Source organism: Aethalodelphis obliquidens, unplaced genomic scaffold (assembly GCF_003676395.1).
Source record: "Aethalodelphis obliquidens isolate GAN/ISIS:26980383/991018 unplaced genomic scaffold, ASM367639v1 scaffold53, whole genome shotgun sequence".
Taxonomy (NCBI): Eukaryota; Metazoa; Chordata; class Mammalia; order Artiodactyla; family Delphinidae; genus Aethalodelphis; species Aethalodelphis obliquidens.
Genome location: NW_020837997.1, coordinates 6938438 through 6960256, shown reverse-complemented (window position 1 = coordinate 6960256; position 21819 = coordinate 6938438). Strand labels below are relative to the sequence as shown.

Here is a 21819-nt window from a genome sequence, read left to right as displayed (position 1 = left end):
GCCATTTCCATAAGACTGTAATTCACACTGCTTTGGAGTGGGGACAGTTGGTGAAATCTGGTGACCTCAGGGCCTCCCTCTTCCTTGTTTATAGAGGTTTCAGGATGGCATTTTATGGGGAAAACAGATGTCTTGCAGATGGGTGTGTATGAAGGGAAATGGGATGTGTGTAGGGAACACCGGCCTACATCCGTGAGCTTGGAAAAGAAGTATCCAGGCATGTTCTTTTGTTCCCTTCTGGCTGTGGGCCACCTTCACCTCTCTGCCACCTTATGTCTTGACTTTAACTTAGATGGAGACCACACTTCCATTCTGGCCAAGAATGGGATGAGTTGGAGACTCAGCTCTTCCTTCATCATCATAAGGTCTGGCCTTCACATGCCTTCCAGCCCTAAAGACTTTTTTCCCCACTGATGCTCCCCAAGTCTTTATTCACATTCATTGTTCATTTTAAGGAACTGCAGTGGGGACTTCCCTGGTGGCACTGTGGTTAAGAATCAGTGGTTAATATCTTGTAATAACCTATAAGAGAAAAAAAATTGAAAAAGAATCTGAATCACTTTTGCAAAAAAACATTTGCTCTGACTACATCATGATTTCAGATTTTAACTAACTATAGTAGGAAGCCATCACGAATAACAAGATATTTTTAAATGTTGTGTGTCTGATTTTTAATCTCACCTTTTTAACATTTCTGATTTTCTGTATAGTTATAGTTTGTCATGTACATCATACACTAGTACAGTATATGATAAATAATTATATTAGGGAGGACTTCCTCAAAATTTTTTTAACCAGTGAGGGTATGCGATTAAAAGAGCTGGTAGACCAACTGGTTAAGACTAGGATCAAAGACTTTAGGGCCCAAATGTGATGTGAAATACTGGATTGGATCTTGGAAGAGGAAAGGGCCATTAAAGAAAAAAATGGATGAAATCCAAAGAAAGTCTGGAGTTCATAGTAATATACAAATGTTAATCTCTTAGTTTTGACATGTACTGTAGTATGTAAGATGTTAATATTGGGGGAAAATGTATGAGGGGTATGAGAATTCTCTGTAATATCTTTGCAACTTTTTTTACATTGAATATAATCCCAAAATAAGAAGGTAATTTTTTTCCCAAGTCATTGAGGTGAAAGATGACATACATTAGATGAATGCAGTTCGTTCTTTCTTTCTTCCTTTCTTTCTTTCTTCCTTCCTTCCTACCTTTCTTCATTAAATATTTTTGGCTGTGTTGGGTCTTCATTGCCGTGTGCAGGCTTTCTCTAGTTGCAGCGAGCGGGGGCTGCTCTTCAATGCGGTGCATGGGCTTCTCATTGCGGTGGCTTCTCTTGTTGCGGAGCACAGACTCTAGGCATGCAGGCTCAGTAGTTGTGACCCCCAGGCTTAGTTGCTCCGTGGAATGTGGGATCTTCCCGGACCGGGGCACGAACCCGTGTCCCCTGCATTGGCAGGCGGACTCTCAACCACTGCGCCACCAGGGAAGCCCCCAAAATTTGTTTTTATCCATGGTGGTATTGCCTAGAAAACATGAATCATCTACACTTAGTCTAGTAAACGGTTACAGGTAAATTAAAATTTTGTTGCCTGGAAAAGAAAAGAAAAAAAAGAATTTCCATTAATAATTCTTTAGCTCTGAGACTACTGAAGAATGTTTCCAAGTATCTGTTCTCCTCCTCCTTCTCCATATTATTAAGACCTTCAAGTTTTAGCTGGGCACACGACCCAAAAGAGGATCTATAATTTCCCAATTTTCCTTGCAGCTAGGTGTGGCCATGGGACTGAGTTTAAGCTAATGAGCTGTGAGTGGATGTAAATGTGCAAACTTCCCAACCTTAGATGGCAGCATTGACAAGTTTATTCCTATTTTTTTTAAGTCTTTATTGAATTTGTTACAATAATGCTTCTGTTTTATGTTTTGGTCACGAGGCATGTGGGATCCTAGCTCCGCGACCAGGAATTGAACCCACACCCCCTGCACTGGAAGGCAAAGTCTTAACCACTGGACTACCAGGGAAGTCCCAAGTTTATTCCTATTAATGAGCATTTCGCCCCTCCTACCCTCAACATACAAGATAAAAAGAGACCTAATCAGATATGATAGAAGGTCAAGCCAAAAAAAATCAAAATGATCAAGGACACCCTTTGAAATGTGGCCTTCTGTGCCCAATTGCTAATGATTAACCTTGCCCTTAATACTCAGCCATAAAAAAGAATGAAATAATGCCACTTGCAGCAACATGGATGGACCTAGAGGTTATCATACTAAGTGAAGTAAACCAGACAGAGAAAAACAAATATCATACAATATGGCTTATATGTGGAATCTTAAAAAAACCGATACAAATGAACTTATGTACAAAACAGAAATAGACCCATAGACACAGAGAACAGTCTTATGGTTACCAAAGAGGAAAGGGGTGAGGGACAGATAAATTAGCAAAAAAACCCCCCAAAAAAAAAAAAAAAAACAAATTTTGGGTGTTTAAAGAGAATATCAAAGGAAAAAAAAATCTAAATACATAAAAAGCGCCAAAGTGTGTAAGATCTTGAATCTTCCTCACCCATATCCAGAATGAAGGAAGGAGAGACTTCTCCCATGAGAAGAATCGTTAAAGGATCTACTGTCTTCTGTTCTTCTTGTCTGGAGTTTTCTCCCAGACAATGCGTTCATTAATTGCCTTTGTGCAAGATGAGCTCATGAATAAGTTTTGCACAAACCATTAAACTCTTTATTTGGTTATGGCTAACATTCAAAATAAATTAATAAAAGAAAAGACATTCTTAATCTTCTTACAAAGGTAATGAAAAATATAACAAATGTAGCCATCAGTTAAAACTTCTATTTTACATACTATTTGCCTTCAGAACATCTGACTAATCAGGAAAATCTTGCTAGCTTCTTTTTTTTTTTTTTTTTGGTCTTATTTCCTTATCCTGAGATGAACCAGATCATAATTTTTATTGGCCGCATTACTTTAGATTACAAAGGGGATCAAAGTTTATATTTAGAGATTAAAGGATTAGTACCAGATTTTACCAACCAATAAAAGTTTGCTTTGATCGTAGTTCACACATAACATGCATTCTAAATCAAAGCATGATATCTAAAACTAAATACAGTCAATATTATTTTGTTCTCTTTTCCAAAGTGCAAAAATCATATATTTTAGAAAACTTCCCAAACACTTACTTTGTCCTCATTTTTTTTTTTTTTTTTTTTGGGTACGCGGGCCTCTCCCTTTTTTGGCCTCTCCCCTTTCGGGGGCCAAGCCCCGGGCGCACAGGCTCAGCGGCCATGGCTCACGGGCCCAGCCGCTCCGCAGCATGTGGGATCTTCCCGGACCGGGTCACGAACCCGTGTCCCCTGCATCGGCAGGCGGACTCAACCACTGCGCCACCAGGGAAGCCGCTGTCCTCATTTTTATCTCAAAATCCAAGTCTTCGTTTTCCTAAGGAAAGTTTTCTCTTGATTAGATCTTTTGTTACTGTGTCTGTCCCATTTCTTTTGATCTGACTTTTAGTTATATGATTATCTTTTCTGCTGGATCTCTGCTCACTGACCTCTACATTAATAATTTCTCATAATTTTTATCTCTTTATAGTTCCTTTCTACCTACTGGAGAAAGCTTTTCAAGTTTTCCTCCAGCTTAATGCTTTTTTACAGCCTCAATTTTCCTTGGTACTGTTTCCAATACAGATTTGTAATATGCGAAATAATTTTCTTTTCTTTGTTAATGTACACTCAGTTTCTAATATTTTATTCCCATAGACCAATGGATCCATACTTTGGACTCAACAACCATGATGCCAAAATCTCATATTGGGGACAAATCTCTCTTTTGGATGTGTTCTTTGCATCCTCCACAATACTTACATTTCAGTTCATGAAATTTAATTTGTTGTACGTGTTTCATTTCCTGGGAACTTGACTGTTATAGTAAGGTTGTATTTCTGGTTCGTTCTTCAGTTGGCAGGAAATAGACACAGGGAGCATGGTCGCTTCTAATCCTGACCCTGATCCTTCCTTCTCCTTTCTTTCTCTCTCAGTGGAAGACAAATGTGGGAGAAATGAGTTCCAGTGCCGAGATGGGACATGCATCTCCTACAAGTGGGTTTGCGACGGGAGCGCTGAGTGCCAGGACGGCTCCGATGAGTCCCAGGAGACGTGCAGTGAGTCCCCTTTGGGCGTGACTCGCGTCCTAACCTTTTTTTTTCACTCTTTTTTTAAAATTTAAGTATAGTTGATTTACAACGTTGTGTTAATTTCTGCTGTACAGGGATTTCCCTGGCGGCCCAGTGGTTACGACTCCACACTTCCACTGCAGGGGGCCGGTGTTGGATCCCTCCTTGGGGATCCCCGCAAGCCATGACACAACAAAAAACACTTTTTAAATAAATAAATAAATAAAAATTTCTGCTGTACAGCAAAGTGATTTGATGATACTAGATGACAGACTCGGTGGAAATTGGCCAGTGTGTTGATGTATTCAGCTGTGAATTGGGAAATGGAAAGAGAAGATATTACTGGAACTGAAACTTTCCTTTAAAGCCTCTTTTTTTTTTTTTTTTTGTAAATCGAGGTGAAATTCACATAACAGAAATTAGCCATTTTCAAGTGATCAGTTTGAGACGGAGGGGGTAGGGATAAATTAGGCGTTTGCGATTAACATATACACACTGCTATATAAAAAATAGATTAACAACAAGGTCCTACTGTATAGCACAGGGAAACTATACTTAATATCCTGTGATAAACCGTAATGGAAAAGAATATATATATATATATATATGAATCACTTTGCTGTACACCTGAAACTAACACAACATTGTAAATCAGCTATACTTCAATTTTTAAAAAGCCAAAAAAATTTAAAAATTAAAAAAAGTAAAGTTCAGTAGCATGAATACATTCACAGTGCTGTACAACCATCACCTCCATCTCGTTCCAAAACCTTTGCAGCACCTAGCTTCTAATTTTAAACAAGCTCCATTAAATGTCTTTCATTTTGACTCAGAAAAGTGGGCTCAGCACTCCCTGTCAGAAAACTCTGGGTTTTTCCCTTGCAAAGCTCGGACTGGCGAGGCAGGTTGGTCTTCCCTCTGGGTTAAGGCTGAATCCTGTTTCTCCCATAGTGTCTGTCACCTGCAAGATGGGGGACTTCAGCTGTGGGGGCCATGTCAATCGCTGCATTCCTGAGTCCTGGAGATGCGACGGCCAGCTGGACTGCGAGAACGGCTCAGACGAGGAAGGCTGTCGTAAGTGGGGTCACTGGCCTGGTGGCCCGTGGGTCCTGGCTTAGTCCAAGGGACCTGACCGGGTTCCTGGCTAAGGTCAGAGTTTGTTCCCCAAACTGAGGGTTCTGTGAAGAAACAGGCCGAGAGTCTTGGAGGGGAAGGCACTTTGCAGCTGCTTCTGTCTTGTCTCTTTGATTTTATTCATTGTTTATAATTTCATTTTCAATTGCATAGGTTGTTTTTTTTTTAACAAAATAAGGCCCTTTAAAAAACAAAAAACAAAAAATCCTGGGGAAAATTTCAATAACTGAGATCACATCAAATCTTCAAGTTCACAAAATATGAAAACCCTTAAGAGAGTCTTAAAAAAAACTAAAAACGGGGAGTTCCCTGGTGGCCAGGTGGTTAGGATTCTGGGCTTTCACTGCCGTGGCCAGGGTTCAATCCCTAGTTGGGGAACTGAGATCCCACAAGCCATAAGACCCAAAAAGTGAGTGTTTGCTTACATTTACCTTAGAAATGCACGTCTAACCTTGGTTAGTGGTCATCTGATGAAACAGCTCCCTGGGGAACATTTTAATAATTTTATTTTATTTATTTATTTATTTTTGGCTGCGTTGGGTCTTCGTTGCTGGGAGCAGGCTTTCTCTAGTTGTGGCGTGCGGGGGCTACTCTTCATTGCGGAGTGTGGGCTTCTCATTGCAGTGGCTTCTCTTGTTGCAAAGCACAGGCTCTAGGCACGTGGGCTTCCATAGTTGTGGCTTGCAGGCTCTAGAGCGCAGGCTCAGTAGTTGTGGTGCACAGGCTTTGTTGCTCCGCGGCATGTGGGATCTTCCCAGACCAGGGCTCGAACCCATGTCCCCTGCAGTGGCAGGCAGACTCTCAACCACTGCGCCACCAGGGAAGCCCCCATATATTCTTTTTCATATTCTTTTCCATTATAACTTATTATATGCTATTGACTGTATTCCCTGTGCACACTATGTTTTGACTGCATTGGGTATTAGTTGAGGCATGCAGGATCTTTGTTGAAGCATGTGGGATCTTTCATTTCCTTGCTGGGGCTTCTTTCTCTGTAGTTGTAGGGCACAGGCTTCTCTCTAGTTGTGGCATGTGGGTTTTCTCTCTCTGCTTGTGGCACGCAGACTCTAGAGTGCGTGGGCTCCGTAGTTTGCAGCACGCAGGCTCTCTAGTTGAGGCTCACGAACTCAGTAGTTGTGGTGCAGGGTTTTAGTTGCCCCCGCCCTGGCATGCGGGATCTCAGTTCCCCAACCAGTGATTGAACCCGCATCTCCTGCATTGGAAGGTAGATTCTTTACCACTGGACCACCAGGAGAGTCCCCTGTGCAAACTCATACTGCTTCCCATGTACCCAGCCCAACGTGAGAGCTTTATACCCCAAGTCCTCAGCAATGCCTTGAGACACGAACAGATGAGGGAACTGAAGCACAGAGGGGGCCCAGGAGCTGGGCAGTCTTCCGGCCAGGGCAGCGGTTCCCTGTTCAGGGTTCCTGACCACTGCCTTGAGCTCCTGACCACTGGGCTCTGGCCTCTCCTCGGCTCAGTGTCTGCATCTGTGCAATGGGCTTGTGTCAGAATGTGGTGGGAGGCTCCCTGCTGACCGGGCTGTCGTCTCCCGTCCATTCCCGCAGCCCCCAAGACGTGCTCCCAGGACGAGTTCCGCTGCAATGACGGCAAGTGCATCGCCCCAAAGTTCGTCTGCGACTCGGACCTGGACTGCTTAGATGGCTCAGACGAGGTGTCCTGCCCCGTGCCCACCTGCGGCCCTGCCAACTTCCAGTGCAACAGTTCCACCTGCATCCCCGAGCTCTGGGCCTGCGATGGCGACCCCGACTGCGAAGACGGCTCGGACGAGTGGCCGCAGCACTGCGGGAGCCCCCAGCCGTCGGACCCCACACAGGGCAACAACCCCTGCTCGGCCCTCGAGTTCCATTGTCGCAGCGGCGAATGCATCCACTCCAGCTGGCACTGCGACCACGACCCCGACTGCAAGGACAAGTCTGACGAGGAGAACTGTGGTAGGGGCGCCGCACGGGTCCCCTCGTCTGTCCCCAGGCTCCCCCAAGTCGGGGCAGGGGCAGTGCCTTTAGGTGGTTGAATGGTTTCACATCTCATAGCAAGAAAATCGGTCCCATTTCATGTTCGAGTCTTTCCAGTCACATGGAGGACAAGCTATCCTCAAAAGAGTGCTCAGTCTGGAACACCTATTTAATTAATCTCTTTTGCCCAGGGGAGCAAACTGCAACCTGCAGTATAATTTGGGTCCAGAAAGGATCCTGGGCTCCGGGCCTGGCTGGTGTCATCTGTGCTGTGTGACCTTTGGCCAGGGACCACTGTGCTGTGGTCTCCTCCCCTGCAGATGGGGCAACAGCATCGGCCTTTGCGGGCCTCGGTTAGAATCCAGTGCCATCCAATCGAACTTGCTGTGACGCTGCCCAGTGCACGAGCGCTGGCCAGTGTAGCTGGTGCCACTGAAAGACGGAATTCTTAGGTTGCTTTCATTTTAACTCATTGAAACTTAAATAGCCACAGGTGGTTAGTGGCGACTGTGATGAAGACGTGGCCCTGAGTCAGTGCACCCTGAATCAGGGCCGTTCTTGCACGGCTAGTGATGTAGGTCGTTTTCGTCTTTCTGTTTCTTTGGCATCTTTGCCCACGTGCACAGTGTTCAGAGTTGTAATCGCTGTATAGGTGTAATTAGACATTTTATTTTTTATTTTTTTATTATTATTTTTTTCCTTTTTGGCCGCCCCACATGGCATGCGGGATCTTAGTCCCCAACCAGGGATCGAACCTGTGCCCCCTGCATTTGAAGCGTGGAGTCTCAACCACTGGACTGCCAGGGAAGTCCCGTAATTAGACTTTTTAAAAACTTCTTACACCTTTTAAAAACGATTGAAGGGACTTCCAGCCTGCGGAGTCCAGTGCACCCGGCCGGGTTCAGTCCCTGGACAGGGAACTAGATCCCGCATGCCGCAACTAAAGACCCCACATGTCGCAATGAAGATCCCGCATGATCCTACCTGCGGCAGTGAAGATCCCACATGCCACAACTAAGACCTGGCGCAGCCAAAAAATAAATAAGGCAAAACAAAACAGTTGAAGACTTTGTATGTGATCGATCGGTTCTAAAACTGAACACCCTGGCAGTCCAGTGGTTAGGACTCCGCTCTTTCACTGCCAAGGGCCGGGGTTCAGTCCCTGGTTGGGGAACTAAGATCCCACAAGCCCCACGGCGAGGCCAAAAATAAAAAATAAATAAGTAAATAAACAAATAAAACTGAACACAAACTCATTTAATCCCCATGACTTGTGAGAGCACGCTTCCCTCATTCTTTACAGATGAGGAGACTGAGGCACAGAAAGGCAGAGTAACCCTCTGAGGACACACACCTGTGAACCCGAACCCATCCCTGATCACCCCACCATGTGAACTCTCATCGGAGAGCATGTTTTGCGAGAGTTATGTTCAGTTGTATTTTTTTCCTTAATGCAAAGATAGACACAGGGGTTAAAAATAGGATCATTCTAAATACACAAAGCAAAACAAAAAGTAGGATCATTCTCCTCTTTTACCTAGGTCACAGCAGAGCAAGTACACTTGAAAATAACAAGCTCCAGACATTTGCATATTTTTATTTTATTTTATTTATTTTATATATATATTTTTTGCGATACACGGGCCACTCACTGTTGTGGCCTCTCCCGTTGTGGAGCACAGGCTCCGGACGTGCAGGCGCAGCGGCCATGGCTCACGGGCCCAGCCGCTCCGCGGCATGTGGGATCTTCCCGGACCGGGGCACGAACGTGTGTCCCCTGCATTGGCAGGCGGACTCTCAACCACTGCGCCACCAGGGAAGCCCATTTGCATACTTTTAAAAAGGTGGATGGGGAGGATCATTCTGCCCATAGATTTATCATCTTTTTTCACTGACCTCCTGAAATCGAATTTTCAAATTGTAAACATTTTGATAGTGAAATGTAACCCATGGGAAAGTGCAGAAAACTTAAGCTTAGAGCTTAATGAATTAGGGTAAAGCAAAAACCTGTTGGAGGTCAAGGTCTGGACCGTGGTTAGAATGACCCTATTCTAGTCATCACGTGTGTCTGCCAAGATTTCATTGTAATGGCCTTTTTAGGTAGTGTCAACTGAAACATGTTTTACGTTTGCAGTGTGAGTTATTTGAAGGGCTGTATGATACTCAGTGGTATTGATATGATTTATCATAGCTTACCTGGTCGTGCCTCTGTCTGGGTTGGGACCACATCACTGCTTTTCTGCAGAGAATGGCCTGTTGGGTCTACCAGCTTTTTAATGAATTTCCTGCATATGAGGACAGACTGCAGAAAAGTCTAAGAAAACGGTTGTGTTAGGGTGCTGTCCTGCCCACTTTCTTATTTTCCACACCTGGCTCTATCTTTCCCAGCTGTGGCCACCTGCCGGCCTGACGAGTTCCAGTGCTCAGATGGGACCTGCATCCACGGCAGCCGGCAGTGCGACAGGGAGTATGACTGTAAGGACCTGAGCGACGAACTGGGCTGCATCAATGGTGAGCTCTGTCCCGCCAGGGTCCAGGGCCATGGGGAGATGTAGGGGGATGAGCATGGTGCATCCCAGACAAGGGAGGAGCCTCCTGTGTGTCCTTGGGCAAGTTACTTGACCTCTCTGAGCCTCACGTCCACTTATCTGCCAAATGGGCAAAATGTAAGCACCTACTTCAGGACTGTGAGATTTAATGCGGTCGGAGTGTACAGAGCTCATGTCCCTGAGCTCAGAGTTACATGCACAGTACGATTCCATGTAAAGCACTTTGCTAAATTTATAACATAGCAGTTCTGCTCCTGGGAAACTTGCACTGGGAGAGAAGCTCTAGAACAGGCAGAGCAGCACTGTCCTAACAGCAAAACGCTGGAAGCAACCCAAATGTTCATCAGCAGTAGAATTAATTAAAAAAATATATACGTATTTATTTATTTATCTGTCTATTTATTTATTTACTTATGGCTGCGTTGGATCTTCATTGCTGTGCGTGGGCTTTCTCTAGTTGCAGCCAATGGGGGCTACTCTTTGTTGTGGTGCGGAGGCCTCTCTTGTTGCGGAGCACGGGCTCTAGGTGCACTGGCTTCTGTAGTTATGGCACAGGGGCTCAGTAGTTGCGGCTCGCGGGCTCTAGACACAGGCTCAGTAGCTGTGGCTCGCAGGCTTAGTGCTCCGCAGCATGTGGGATCTTCCCAGACCAGGGATTGAACCTGTGTTCCCTGCATTGGCAGGTGGATTCTTAACCACTGTGCCACCAGGGAAGTCCCAAAGTATTTTTTTAATTGTGGTAAAATACCTATAACATAAAATTTACCATCTTAACCTTTTTTTTTTTTTATCTTAGCCATTTTTAAGGGTCAATTCAGTAGTGCTAAGTAACCGTCACCACCATCCATTGCCAGAACTCTTTTCATCTTCCCAAATTGAAACTCTGTCCTCGTGAAACACTCACTCCCCCTCCCCCTCCCCCAGCCCCTGGCACCCACCATTCTACTTTCTGTCTCTATGAATTTGACTCCTCTAGGGACCTCATGTAAGTGGAATCACACAGTATTTGTCTTTGTGTGACTGGCTTATTTCACTGAGCATGATGTCTTCAATGTACATCCATGTGGTAGCAGGTGTTAGAATTTCTTCCCTTTTTAAGGCTGAATAACATTCTATTGTATGGATGGACCACATTTTGTTTATCCAGTCGTCTGTGGATGGATACTTGGGTTGCTTCCACCCCTTGGCTGTTGTGAATAGTGCTGCTGTGAACAGGAGTATATGGAAATAATTTTAAACAGCACATAGTGGAATACCATACAGCTGAGAAAATGAGGCTACAGCCCTTGTCTGCAGCCCAGGCAAACCTCATAACCTTGGGGTTGGGAGCAAGAAGGAAGTTGTAGGAATTTACTGGGTACAGTTATTATATCATACTCAAAAACAAGCAGAGTTCAACAATATATTGTTCATTCATACATGTTTGATAGAATGATTAATGAAAAAATAAGGAAATGGTAAACCCATAATTCAAGACTATCATTACCTCTGGGGGTAGCAGAGAGTAGGGGGATGGGATGGCAAAGACCACTATAATAGTCTCTGTCAGGGCCCAATGGTACAGGCCAGATAGTAAGTATTTTCAGCTTTGTGGGCCATAGTCTCAATTACAACTACTGGACTCTGCTATTATAGCATGAAATCCACCACTGACGATATGTAAATGAATGGGCAGGGCTGTGTGCCAATAAAATTTTATTTAAACCAACAGGCAGTGGGCCAGAGTTTCCCAGCCCCTGCTCTTGGTGACATTCTAATTCTTAAGCTGAGTGGAGGCTTCACAGGTGTTCAGTAATTATTCTGTTTTATTACCAAATACGTTTGCACCTATTCTTGCATGAATAAGCTATCATATTAATAAAAAGCACTAAGTGGGCTCCTGCTGCTCAGAAGCACCTGATCCTCCTCTGTGGCTCTCATAGTGACTCTGTGTGAGGGACCCAACAAGTTCAAGTGCCAAAGCGGCGAGTGCATCTCCCTGGACAAAGTGTGCAACTCAGTCAGGGACTGCCGAGACTGGTCGGACGAACCCCTCAAGGAGTGCGGTGAGCCCCAGGGTGCGGGCAGCTGGCAGAGCAGGGGTGGGACCCAGGCGTGGGTGCTGCGGTGCTGCGAGGGGCTGGCCCACCCAGGCCCACAAGTGCTGTGGGGTGAGACAGATGGTGGGGGGTGGGTGCTGGGGATAAGTGGATTGGCTTCTAAGCCTTAGTTTTCCCAGCTGTAAAATGGGACAGTAACTGCTCCCACATCCTAGGGCTGCTGGGGATCAAATGATGCAATGCGTGTAGTTTTAGCAGTGCTATGACCCATATTTTGGACTTTATAGGCCATAAGGTCTGTGTCACAGCTCTTCAACTTGGCCATTGTAGCAGAAAAGCAGCCATACAAATGCATACACGTGCATATGAATGCTTGGGGCCGTGCTCCAAGGATTCTTTTATTATGGATAGAGAAACTTGAATTTCATAGAACTTTTTCATGAAATACCATTTTGCTTTCGATTCTTATTTTTCAACTATTTTTAAATGTAAAAACCCTTCTTAGCTGTGTAGGAGCAGGTGGAGGGCTGGCTTTGGCCCATGCCTGGTACAGAGGGTAAGAGCATAGATTCTGGAGCCGAGTGCCCTGGGTTCGAGTCCAGTGCTGTGATCTTGGGCAGGTCATTTAATCTGGCCATGCCTCAGTTTCCCCAGCTGTAGTTCCCTTGCCTTTAGGGTTGTAGGGAGGATTAAATGGGTTAATATATGTAACTGTAGGAAGTTGTATGTGGCTTTTATTTTTTATTTTTTTTGCGATACACGGGCTTCTCACTGCTGTGGCCTCTCCTGTTGCGGAGCACAGGCTCCGGACGCGCATGCTCAGCGGCCATGGCTCACGGGCCTAGCCGCCCCATGGCATGTGGGATCCTCTCAGACCGGGGCATGAACCTGGGTCCCCTGCATTGGCAGGCGGACTTTCAACCACTGCGCCACCAGGGAAGCCCCGGCTTTTATTTTTTATAATTAAAAAAATTGTAATTACGGTTAAAAAAACATAAAAATTTACCATCGTAACCATTTTTAGTGAAGTTCAGTAGTGTTTTAAGTACATTCACGTTGTCGTGCAACCATCACCACCATCCATCTCCAGAACTGTTTCATCTTGCAGAACTGAGACTCCGTCCCCGTTAAACACTAAGTCCCCCTCCCCCTCCCCCAGCCTCTGCACCCACCATCCTCCCTTCTGTCCCTATGAATTTTACTCCAATAGGGGCCTCGAGGTGGAATAGTGCAGTATTTGTCCTTCTATACCTGGCTTATTTCACTCAGTGTAACATCCTCGTGGTTCATCCATGGCGTCCCATGTGACAGTGGCTGAGTCCTCTTAGGAGTCATGGTACTTCTGCAGCTGCACAGTCATTGTGGTGATTATAATGATGACGGCGAAATAGCACAGGGTGGCGGGAGAGTGGTGGCTGGAGGCAAGAGTGTCACTGGTCCCCATCCCCCACCTGGCACAGGGACCAACGAGTGTCTGGACAACAAGGGCGGCTGCTCCCACATCTGCAACGACCTCAAGATCGGCTACGAGTGCCTGTGTCCTGAGGGCTTCCAGCTGGTGGACAAGCACAGATGTGAAGGTGATTCCCGAGCCCCGGCCCTTTCCCTGGACATGGGGAAGGTCAAGCCCTCAGCCTCAGTTTTCCCATCCATTAAGTGGGCGTGGGCACCGTCCCCTCTGTACAGGGCTGGTAGGAGGCCAGGTGCATGGGCCAACTGTCGCCGGCTTGGCTCTCAGTGAGGACTTGCTTCTGGCCTTTGGGGATTAATAATTAAGAAAGAAATCTCAGCTGACTCAGCTTGGCCCTGCTGGCTGTGCCCTGAGGTGAATGGTGAGGTCGGGGTCACTGTTAGAGGTGACACTTGGCTGTTTCCAAGATTTTGTTGGTCAGAGTCCCCGGCCCTGGAGGTCTTCCCCAGAGGGGATGAGCTATCCCCCATTTGATGAGCTGTTCCCCATTTGCCACTGGGATGCACGACCTTTGGTCAGAGCCCATGGCTCCATCTGCACCCCGTGGGGAAGATGCCCCAAATCTCTCTGTGTCCCATCCCGCAGACATTGACGAGTGTCAGGACCCAGACGCCTGCAGCCAGCTCTGCGTGAACCTCGAGGGCAGCTACAAGTGCCAGTGTGAGGAGGGCTTCCAGCTGGAGCCCCTCACCAAGGCCTGCAAGGCCGTGGGTGAGTGCAGGGAGGCGGCGGGACAGGGAATGAACGTGGTGGGGAATTTTATCATCTGAACTTTGCACCGACTGCAGTGACCCGGGGGTAGACCATCTGCTCCGGAGGCCTCTGGTAGGTGAACACCACAGCCTAGTTAGGAATCGGGCTAGGGAGCTGCCCACACCTGTCCAGCTTCTCTGAAGATGCAGATCAATCCCGTGGGGGATGGTTTGTAGCCCCCAGTCCCATGAGGGGCTTCAGGGCACAAGAAGTGGAAAGCCATGGCCTGAACAGCCTGCACCCCCTCCAGCTAAAGGAACTTATATCAAAAACAGTAAATCCATTGAAAAGAGACCAAAATGTAATTGTTCATAATGAAACAAAATAGTACAAATCACTGAGTTTCTTCTACCTGACGTTTAGGTTAGAACTGCAACCATGCACTAATTCTTAGAATCACCTAGATCAAGGGATCCCATGGTTTTGGAGGCATAGCTGTCCTGGTGAAGTTGACAGGTCACCCAAACATCCTTTGTCTTCTGTCATGTTCTGCTCTTGCAGTGCGTTTCCAAATGAGGGCCAGTTTTGCAGAAATATTTTAGAGCTGTTTCCCCTAGGACCTCTCAGTCATCATCCCTTTGACAGCTCCCTGGCTTCCCTCTGTTACATCCCCATGTGTGAAGCCCTCCAGGATTTGAGATTTCATTTTCATCCCATTCTGTAGGGTCAGGTCCCTACAGATGCCATCCCAGCTGGAATGGTGTCGTGGGAAGGGATATTCTGACAGGGGTCAGTTGTAGAAGGCTCGGTGTCTTGGTGGATATTGATGTCATGGTTATAGCACAGCCCCCAGAGTCAAAGTGACCCAGGTTCGAATCCCAGCTCTACCACCCACCAGCTGTGTGACCTTGGGCAAGTCACTTCTCTCTGAGCCTTAATTCCCTTATCTGTACAGGGAGCTGACAACAGCCGCTGCCTGTTAGGAGGGTGAGGGTCAATGAGAGAAAAACGTAGGAAAAGCACTAAGCAGAATTCCCTGACATCAGGAATCACTTTGTTTACATTTGCCGTTATCATTTCTTCATCTTTACGTTCTTCAATGTAAAATGCTGGGGCCCAGATGTTTTCAAATGTAGGTTTTACTATTATTCAGCTATGGTGAGGCCAACAGACCAAACCGGGGTTGTGGGAGAGCCTTTATTGTGGTTTCTGTGGGAAGGAACAGGCGAGTTTGAATAATTTCCGTGGTCTCTGGGGAATAGACGCTGGCCCTTGTTGTCTGGCACCTGTCCCTGGGGTGACTAGGGAAGGTGGATAGTGGGCAAGAGTGTGAGACCCCAGTAAAGGATGTGGTGGGGTGTGGGCTGGTTAGTTTGCATTTGAAGTGAGTCATTTACCATGTCCTCCCCGATCCACATCAGAACCACTTTGTTAATACCCCAGGCAGGCATCCTGGTGTCTCCCCTGATTCAGTCAGACCCTGCAGGGTGACAGTGGAGGCCAGGGTCCCTTTCACTCTCCTGAACTCCCCTTCCTGGCTCCCCAGGCACCATCGCCTACCTCTTCTTCACCAACCGCCACGAAGTGAGGAAGATGACTCTGGACCGCAGCGAGTACGCCAGCGTCATTCCCAACCTGAAGAACGTGGTCGCCCTGGACACGGAGGTGGCCAGCAACAGAATCTACTGGTCTGACCTGTCCCAGAGGAAGATCTACAGGTGAGCCTGGGCCCCGCCCCGTGCAGCCCCAGTCCCTGAGTGGACTGAGGGCCCCTGGAGCTGACACTCTCCTCCTCTTCCCTCAGCGCCCAGATCAACAGAGCCTCCAGCTTCTCTTCCTACGACACTGTCATCAGCGAGGATCTCCAGGCCCCCGATGGGCTGGCAGTGGATTGGATCCACAGCAACATATACTGGACTGACTCCATCCTGGGCACCGTCTCAGTGGCTGACACCAAGGGTGTGAAGAGGAAGACGCTCTTCCAAGAGAAAGGCTCCAAGCCACGGGCCATTGTGGTGGATCCCATCCACGGGTGGGTATTCCCAGGGCTGGGGGCACAAAGAACACGGGTGGGGTTCATGAACCGATTAGGGCTCCAGGTGGGGGGAGGTTTGTGCTGAGGTAGACCAGACTGAGTTGGATGCGGGCTGTCCCGAACCCCGGGATGCTCTCGATGTCAGAAAAGAACAAGGCCCAGGGCTTCCCCGGTGGCGCAGTGGTTGGGAATCCGCCTGCCGATGCAGGGGACACAGGTTCGTGCCCCGGTCCGGGAGGATCCCACATGCCGCAGAGCGGCTGGGCCCGTGAGCCATGGTCGCTGAGCCTGCGCGTCCAGAGCCTGTGCTCTGCAACGGTAGAGGCCACAGCAGGGAGAGGCCCGCGTACCGCAAAAAAGAAAAAAAAAAAAAAAAGAACAAGGCCCAGAATGTGGGCCTCCCCACCCATCCTATGGGGGCCCTGGGGGTCGATGCCCCACCATGTCTTCTGTGTCACCTGAGGTGGAATCAGACCCGGAAAAGCCCTGCCCTATGGAATAGAATCCAAAATCAGAGATAAAATACTGATTTAAATTGATATTAGAGGGACTTCCAGGCGGTCCAGTGGTTGGGATTCCTTGCTTCCACTGCAGGGGCCGTGGGTTCAATCCCTGGTAGGGGAACTAAGATCCCAGTGCCAGGAGGTGCGGCAAAAAAAAAAATTTATATTAGAAATGAACACTTGTTAGAAGTTAGAAATTTAAATTCCAGTGTATTATACGGCAGAGTATCCTACACTGAGACGGGATTGCAGAGATGTTTAAAAACGCTCTGGGACAATGTTAGCCAACTGACAGATCACCGCCCGTGGATCACCCTCCTCGGGGTCCGCAGGCCCCGTGGCTGACTCAGCAGCTCCAGTGTCCCCAGGGACCCGTGTCCCCTGGCGGAAAGCCTCTGTCCTCTGTCACACGTACCCTGCACCTGCAGCACACACCAGCTGCCCCGGTACATCATGTGTGGCATTTCACAACCCCAGGATGGGCAGGACGTTCTGGCTGCAATAACTGGAGAAAAGGGAGCATTGGGCCTCAGGGAGAAAATCTTGGCAAAGGCGCACTTGGCTGTCCTTGCATGGTGTCCGTGGCTCAGAACGGACAGACCCCCCTTGGGGTGAAGGTGGGCATGTCAGGTCCTCATCAATCAAGACTAATGCTCTCATTTGGTGGAGGGTCACCCGGTCCACCCTACTGCCAGCAGAGAGAGACACCCTCCCCGACACACTCCACTTATCATTATTTATTTTAAAATATTTATTTATTTGGCTGCGCCAGGTCTTAGTTGCAGCACGCGGACTTCTTAGTTGCAGCATGCATGTGGGATCTAAGTTCCCCGACCAGGGACTGAACCCGGGTCCCCTGCATTGGGAGTGGGGAGTTTTACCCATCGGACCACCAGGGAAGTCCCACACGCTCCACTTAGATGCGTGTTGTGTGCTCTGCTATTGATTGATTGATTGCCTCGCTGCATGGCTTGTAGGATCGTAGTTCCCTCAACCAGGGGTCAAACCCGTGCCTGGAAGCTCAGAGTCTTAACCACTGGACCGCCAGGGAGTCCCCAAGTGCTCTGCTTTTGTGTTTCTTCTCCCCACCCCCAATAGCATGGAATTCTTTGCCCGACCTGGCTCTTTCATTTGGCCTATGGGTTTCCTTCCCTGCCAACCCGATGGGCCATGATTTATTTAAACTGCTCTCCAGCCCCTGGAAATTTAGGTTTTTACCCCCTGCCTCATACAAAGTAGCCATGAATACCTTTGAATGCCTTTGAAGGTGAGTCGCTGCAGTTTATCTGCAGGATAACATTCTAGAATTTGGATTACAAATAGGTCTGAGGGTACTTACATGGACATAGCCTCAAATTGTCCTTCCAAGCAAACATTGTGATACTGACCCTCCCGCCAGAGGCGCACCCTAGGACCCGTTTCCCCACACTCTCACCAAAGGGTTTTCCATCTTTGTAATCATGATGGGGAGGGTGTATTCCAGGGTAGTTTTAATTTGTATTAGGTCACTTGTGAGTTAGCCTGAGCATCTCTTCAGATGTTTAAAAGCCTTTGGAGCGACTTCCCTGGAGGTCCAGTGGTTAAGACTCCGAGCTGCCACTGCAGGGGGCACAGGTTCAATCCCTGGTCAGGGATCCTGCATGCTGCAGGATATGGCAAAAATAAATAAAATAAGATAAATTAAGATTTAAAAAAGAAAGAAAGAAAGAAAATAAAAGCCCTTGGAGATCCACTTGTAAGTATGGATCCAAAAGAATTGAAAGTAGGGACAGAAACAGATGTTTGTACACCCGTGTTCTTAGCAGCATGATTCACAGTAGCCAAGTGTCCATCTGCAGAGGATTAGATAAACAAAGTGTGGCATATGCATACAGCGAAACTTCATTCAGCCTTAAAAAGGAAATCTGACACCTGCTACAACATGGATGAACCTTAAGGACATTATGCTTAGTGAAGTAAGCCAGTCACAAAAGGATAAATACTGTATGATTCCAGTTATGCGAAGTCCCTAGAGGAGTCAGATCCATAGAGACGGAAAGTAGGAGAGTGGGTGTCAGGGGCTGGGGGAGGGGGATGAGGAGTCAGTGTTTAATGGGGACAGAGTTTCAGTTTGGGGAGAAAAGAAAGTTCTAGAGATGGATGGTGGTGATGGCTGCACAGCAGTGTGAATGTACTTAATGCCATTGAATTGTATACTTAAAAATGGTTAAATGCTAAATTTTATGTTATGTGTGTTTTACCACAATTTAAAAAAATCTCTCTTTGTGTGTGTGTGTATATATACATGTATGTATATGTAGGGGTGTGTGTGTGTGTATATATATATATATATATATTTGTATTTAAAAAGCCAAAAAATTACCTCCCCCCAAATTTATAAAAAACCCTTAGAAAGCAGTGTTCAGGGTGCAGATTCCAGGGCCTCAGTCCCAACATTGGAATGAAAACCTCCCTTTGTTCTCAAACGTCCTCCAAATCCTGCCAGGTCTCACCAGGTGTGGGCCTTGAGGGCAACAAGGTCAGGGAAGCAGAAGGAACCCATCCAGGGTCTCCCCAGAACCAACTGGGAGTCCTGGCCTGGCTGCTTCAGGGGCAAGCAGCTCTTCTGGGTAGGCAGAGCCTCCCTCCCTGATGTCCTCCTGTCTGTCCTTCCCGCTGTCCCACCAGCTTCATGTATTGGACAGACTGGGGAACCCCCGCTAAGATCAAGAAGGGGGGCCTGAATGGCGTGGACGTTTACTCGCTGGTGACGGAGGACATCCAGTGGCCCAATGGCATCACCCTGGGTATGTTGGGAGCACAGTGGTCCTGTGGGGTCAGGCACAGTCTGGAAGAGAGGAAATGGCCACGGGCCTCCCTGAGATTTTATAACCTGAAACTCGGCTCCCATTCCCCCACATACCTGCATGCGGTTCAGGCTCACACATGGGGGTGGGGATGGGGGCAGGGTCTGAACTGCTTTCCTGGGCGCATCTCTGCTGGGTCCTTGGGGGTCTCCCTCCTGTGGGGAGCAGCGTGCCCAAGCCCCAAGCACCGCCCCCCGCATCACGTGTGACCACTCCTTGTCCCCCCCCACCCCCATCTTGGATTCTAGATCTTTCCAGCGGCCGCCTGTACTGGGTCGACTCCAAGCTGCACTCCATCTCCAGCATTGATGTCACCGGGGGCAACCGGAAGACCATCCTGGAGGACAAGAAGAAGCTGGCGCACCCCTTCTCCTTGGCCATCTTTGAGGTGGGTGCTGGGGGCAAGCGGTCGCTGCTTCCGTGCTTGCGGGAATTCACGGTCAAGTGCTGCTGACTGAGCATCACTTACATACAAGGCGCGAGCACTCCTGCTAACAGGTCCACACATATCGTGTAGTCATTCAAGCCCAGACTAGGTCAGAAAACTGCTGGTGACCATGAAGAGGTCTTAGACCAGGAATTAGGGATTTCCCTGGCAGTCCAGTGGTTAGGAATTAGCACTTCCACTGCAGGGGACCCGGCTTCCATCCCTTGACGGGGAACTAAGATCCCTGCAAGCCGTGAGTCAAGGCCAAAACAAAAGGATGCTGCTCAACACCCTGCAAGAGAATGGGGGTGCCCATCAGGAAGGCTTATGTGGCCCTAAATAGCATCCCAGTGGGGAAACTCTGCTCTAAAGAATGTTGCTGTACAGTTGACCCTTGAACAACGTGGGGTTTGGGGCACTGACCCTTCACACAGTCGAAAATCTGAGTATAGTTTAGAGTCGGTCCTCCGTATCCAGGGTTTGTTGGTATCTGTAGTTCCACATCCGTGGATTCAACCAGCTGGGAATCGTGTATTTACTACTGAAAAAAATCCACGCAGTTCAAATGCATGTTGTTCAAGGGTCAACTGTATTCGTAAACCCACGTTCAAGCAGCACGATCCACAAAAGCCAAGAGTTGGAAGCAACCCAAGTGTCCATCAGTGGATGACTGGATAAACACAATGCGGTCCATCCATCCAATGACATATTATTCAGCCTTAAGAAGGAAGGAGATTTTGACACCTGCTATAACATGGATGAACCTTGGGGACATTATGCTCAGTGAAATAAGCCAGGCACAAAAAGACAAATACTGTGTGATTCCACTCATTTGAGTCCCTAGAGGAGTCAGATTCATAGAGACAGAAAGTAGAATGGTGGGCGCCAGGGGCTGGGGGAGGGGTATGGGGAGTGAGTGTTTCATGGGGACAGAGTTTTAATTTGGGAAGATGAAAAAGTTTTAGAGATGGATGGTGGACACAACAATGTGAATATACTTAATGCCAAAGAACTGGACACTTAAAAATGGTTAAGATGGTAAATTTTACATAATGTGTATTTTACACAATTATTATTATTATTTTTTTTTATTTTTATTTTTTTGCTGCGCTGCTTGGCATGTGAGATCTTAGTTCCCTGATCAGGGATCGAACCCACGTCCCCTGCACTGGAAGCGTGCAGTCTTAACCACTGGACTGCCAGGGAAGTCCCCACAATTAAAAATTTTTTTAAGAAAAAAGAAATGATGCTACCACCCAGCACTGCTTGTTCCCCAGAGAACCCCAGTAACTTCAAGGGGTGTGGAGACAGTGGTCTGTGTCCCAGCCCCATGGTTGATGGGATCTGTCATCTTCCTTAACTCCCATGTAGGATAAAGTATTTTGGACGGATATTGTCAATGAAGCCATTTTCAGTGCCAACCGCCTCACAGGCTCGGACATTAATTTGATGGCAGAAAACCTGCTTTCTCCAGAGGACATCGTCCTTTTCCACAACCTCACGCAGCCGAGAGGTAAAGATGGGATGGCCACCCCCACCTCCACGTCCCTGCCGGCGCTCTGGAATTTTCTAGAAATTTTCTGACCTCGTTCTCACCCTGCCTCCCTGCCTTTTCCGCCACAGGGGTGAACTGGTGTGAGAGGACTGCCCTCCGCAACGGTGGCTGCCAGTACCTGTGTCTGCCAGCCCCGCAGATCAACCCCCGCTCGCCCAGGTTCACCTGTGCCTGCCCCGACGGCACGCGGCTGGCCGAGGACATGAGAAGCTGCCTTGCAGGTGGGGGCACCAGTCTGCCTCCTGCCACCCTTGCAGGTCAGCCCAGCAGCCGGACCTTCCTGACCCTCACTTTACTCATCCATCAAATGGGAGAGTGAGGCCCCAGGAGGCCCTTGTAAGGCCTTTCTCAAATGCTGGGCGCATCAGCACTGTGCCTGGCAGGGAGATGGACTCAGTT

General features: G+C 47.8%; 1 protein-coding gene across 2 annotated transcripts in view; it reads left to right on the top strand.

Annotated features, from left to right (window-relative positions):
* The window catches only part of LDLR (low density lipoprotein receptor), a 35885-nt gene that overhangs the window by 6992 nt on the left and 7074 nt on the right, over positions 1 to 21819 (top strand). Inside the window, exons 2-14 of one of the 2 annotated variants that reach the window (XM_027085038.1) lie at positions 4055 to 4177; positions 5141 to 5263; positions 6895 to 7281; positions 9691 to 9813; positions 11774 to 11896; positions 13351 to 13470; positions 13947 to 14072; positions 15601 to 15772; positions 15859 to 16086; positions 19260 to 19378; positions 19687 to 19826; positions 21237 to 21378; positions 21489 to 21641. In XM_027085038.1, coding sequence (XP_026940839.1) covers positions 4055 to 4177; positions 5141 to 5263; positions 6895 to 7281; positions 9691 to 9813; positions 11774 to 11896; positions 13351 to 13470; positions 13947 to 14072; positions 15601 to 15772; positions 15859 to 16086; positions 19260 to 19378; positions 19687 to 19826; positions 21237 to 21378; positions 21489 to 21641 — 2079 coding nt within the window. Of the gene's footprint in view, positions 1 to 4054; positions 4178 to 5140; positions 5264 to 6894; positions 7282 to 9690; positions 9814 to 11773; positions 11897 to 13350; positions 13471 to 13946; positions 14073 to 15600; positions 15773 to 15858; positions 16087 to 19259; positions 19379 to 19686; positions 19827 to 21236; positions 21379 to 21488; positions 21678 to 21819 lie in introns of both variants that reach the window. The other variant, XM_027085037.1, reaches the window with a different exon arrangement.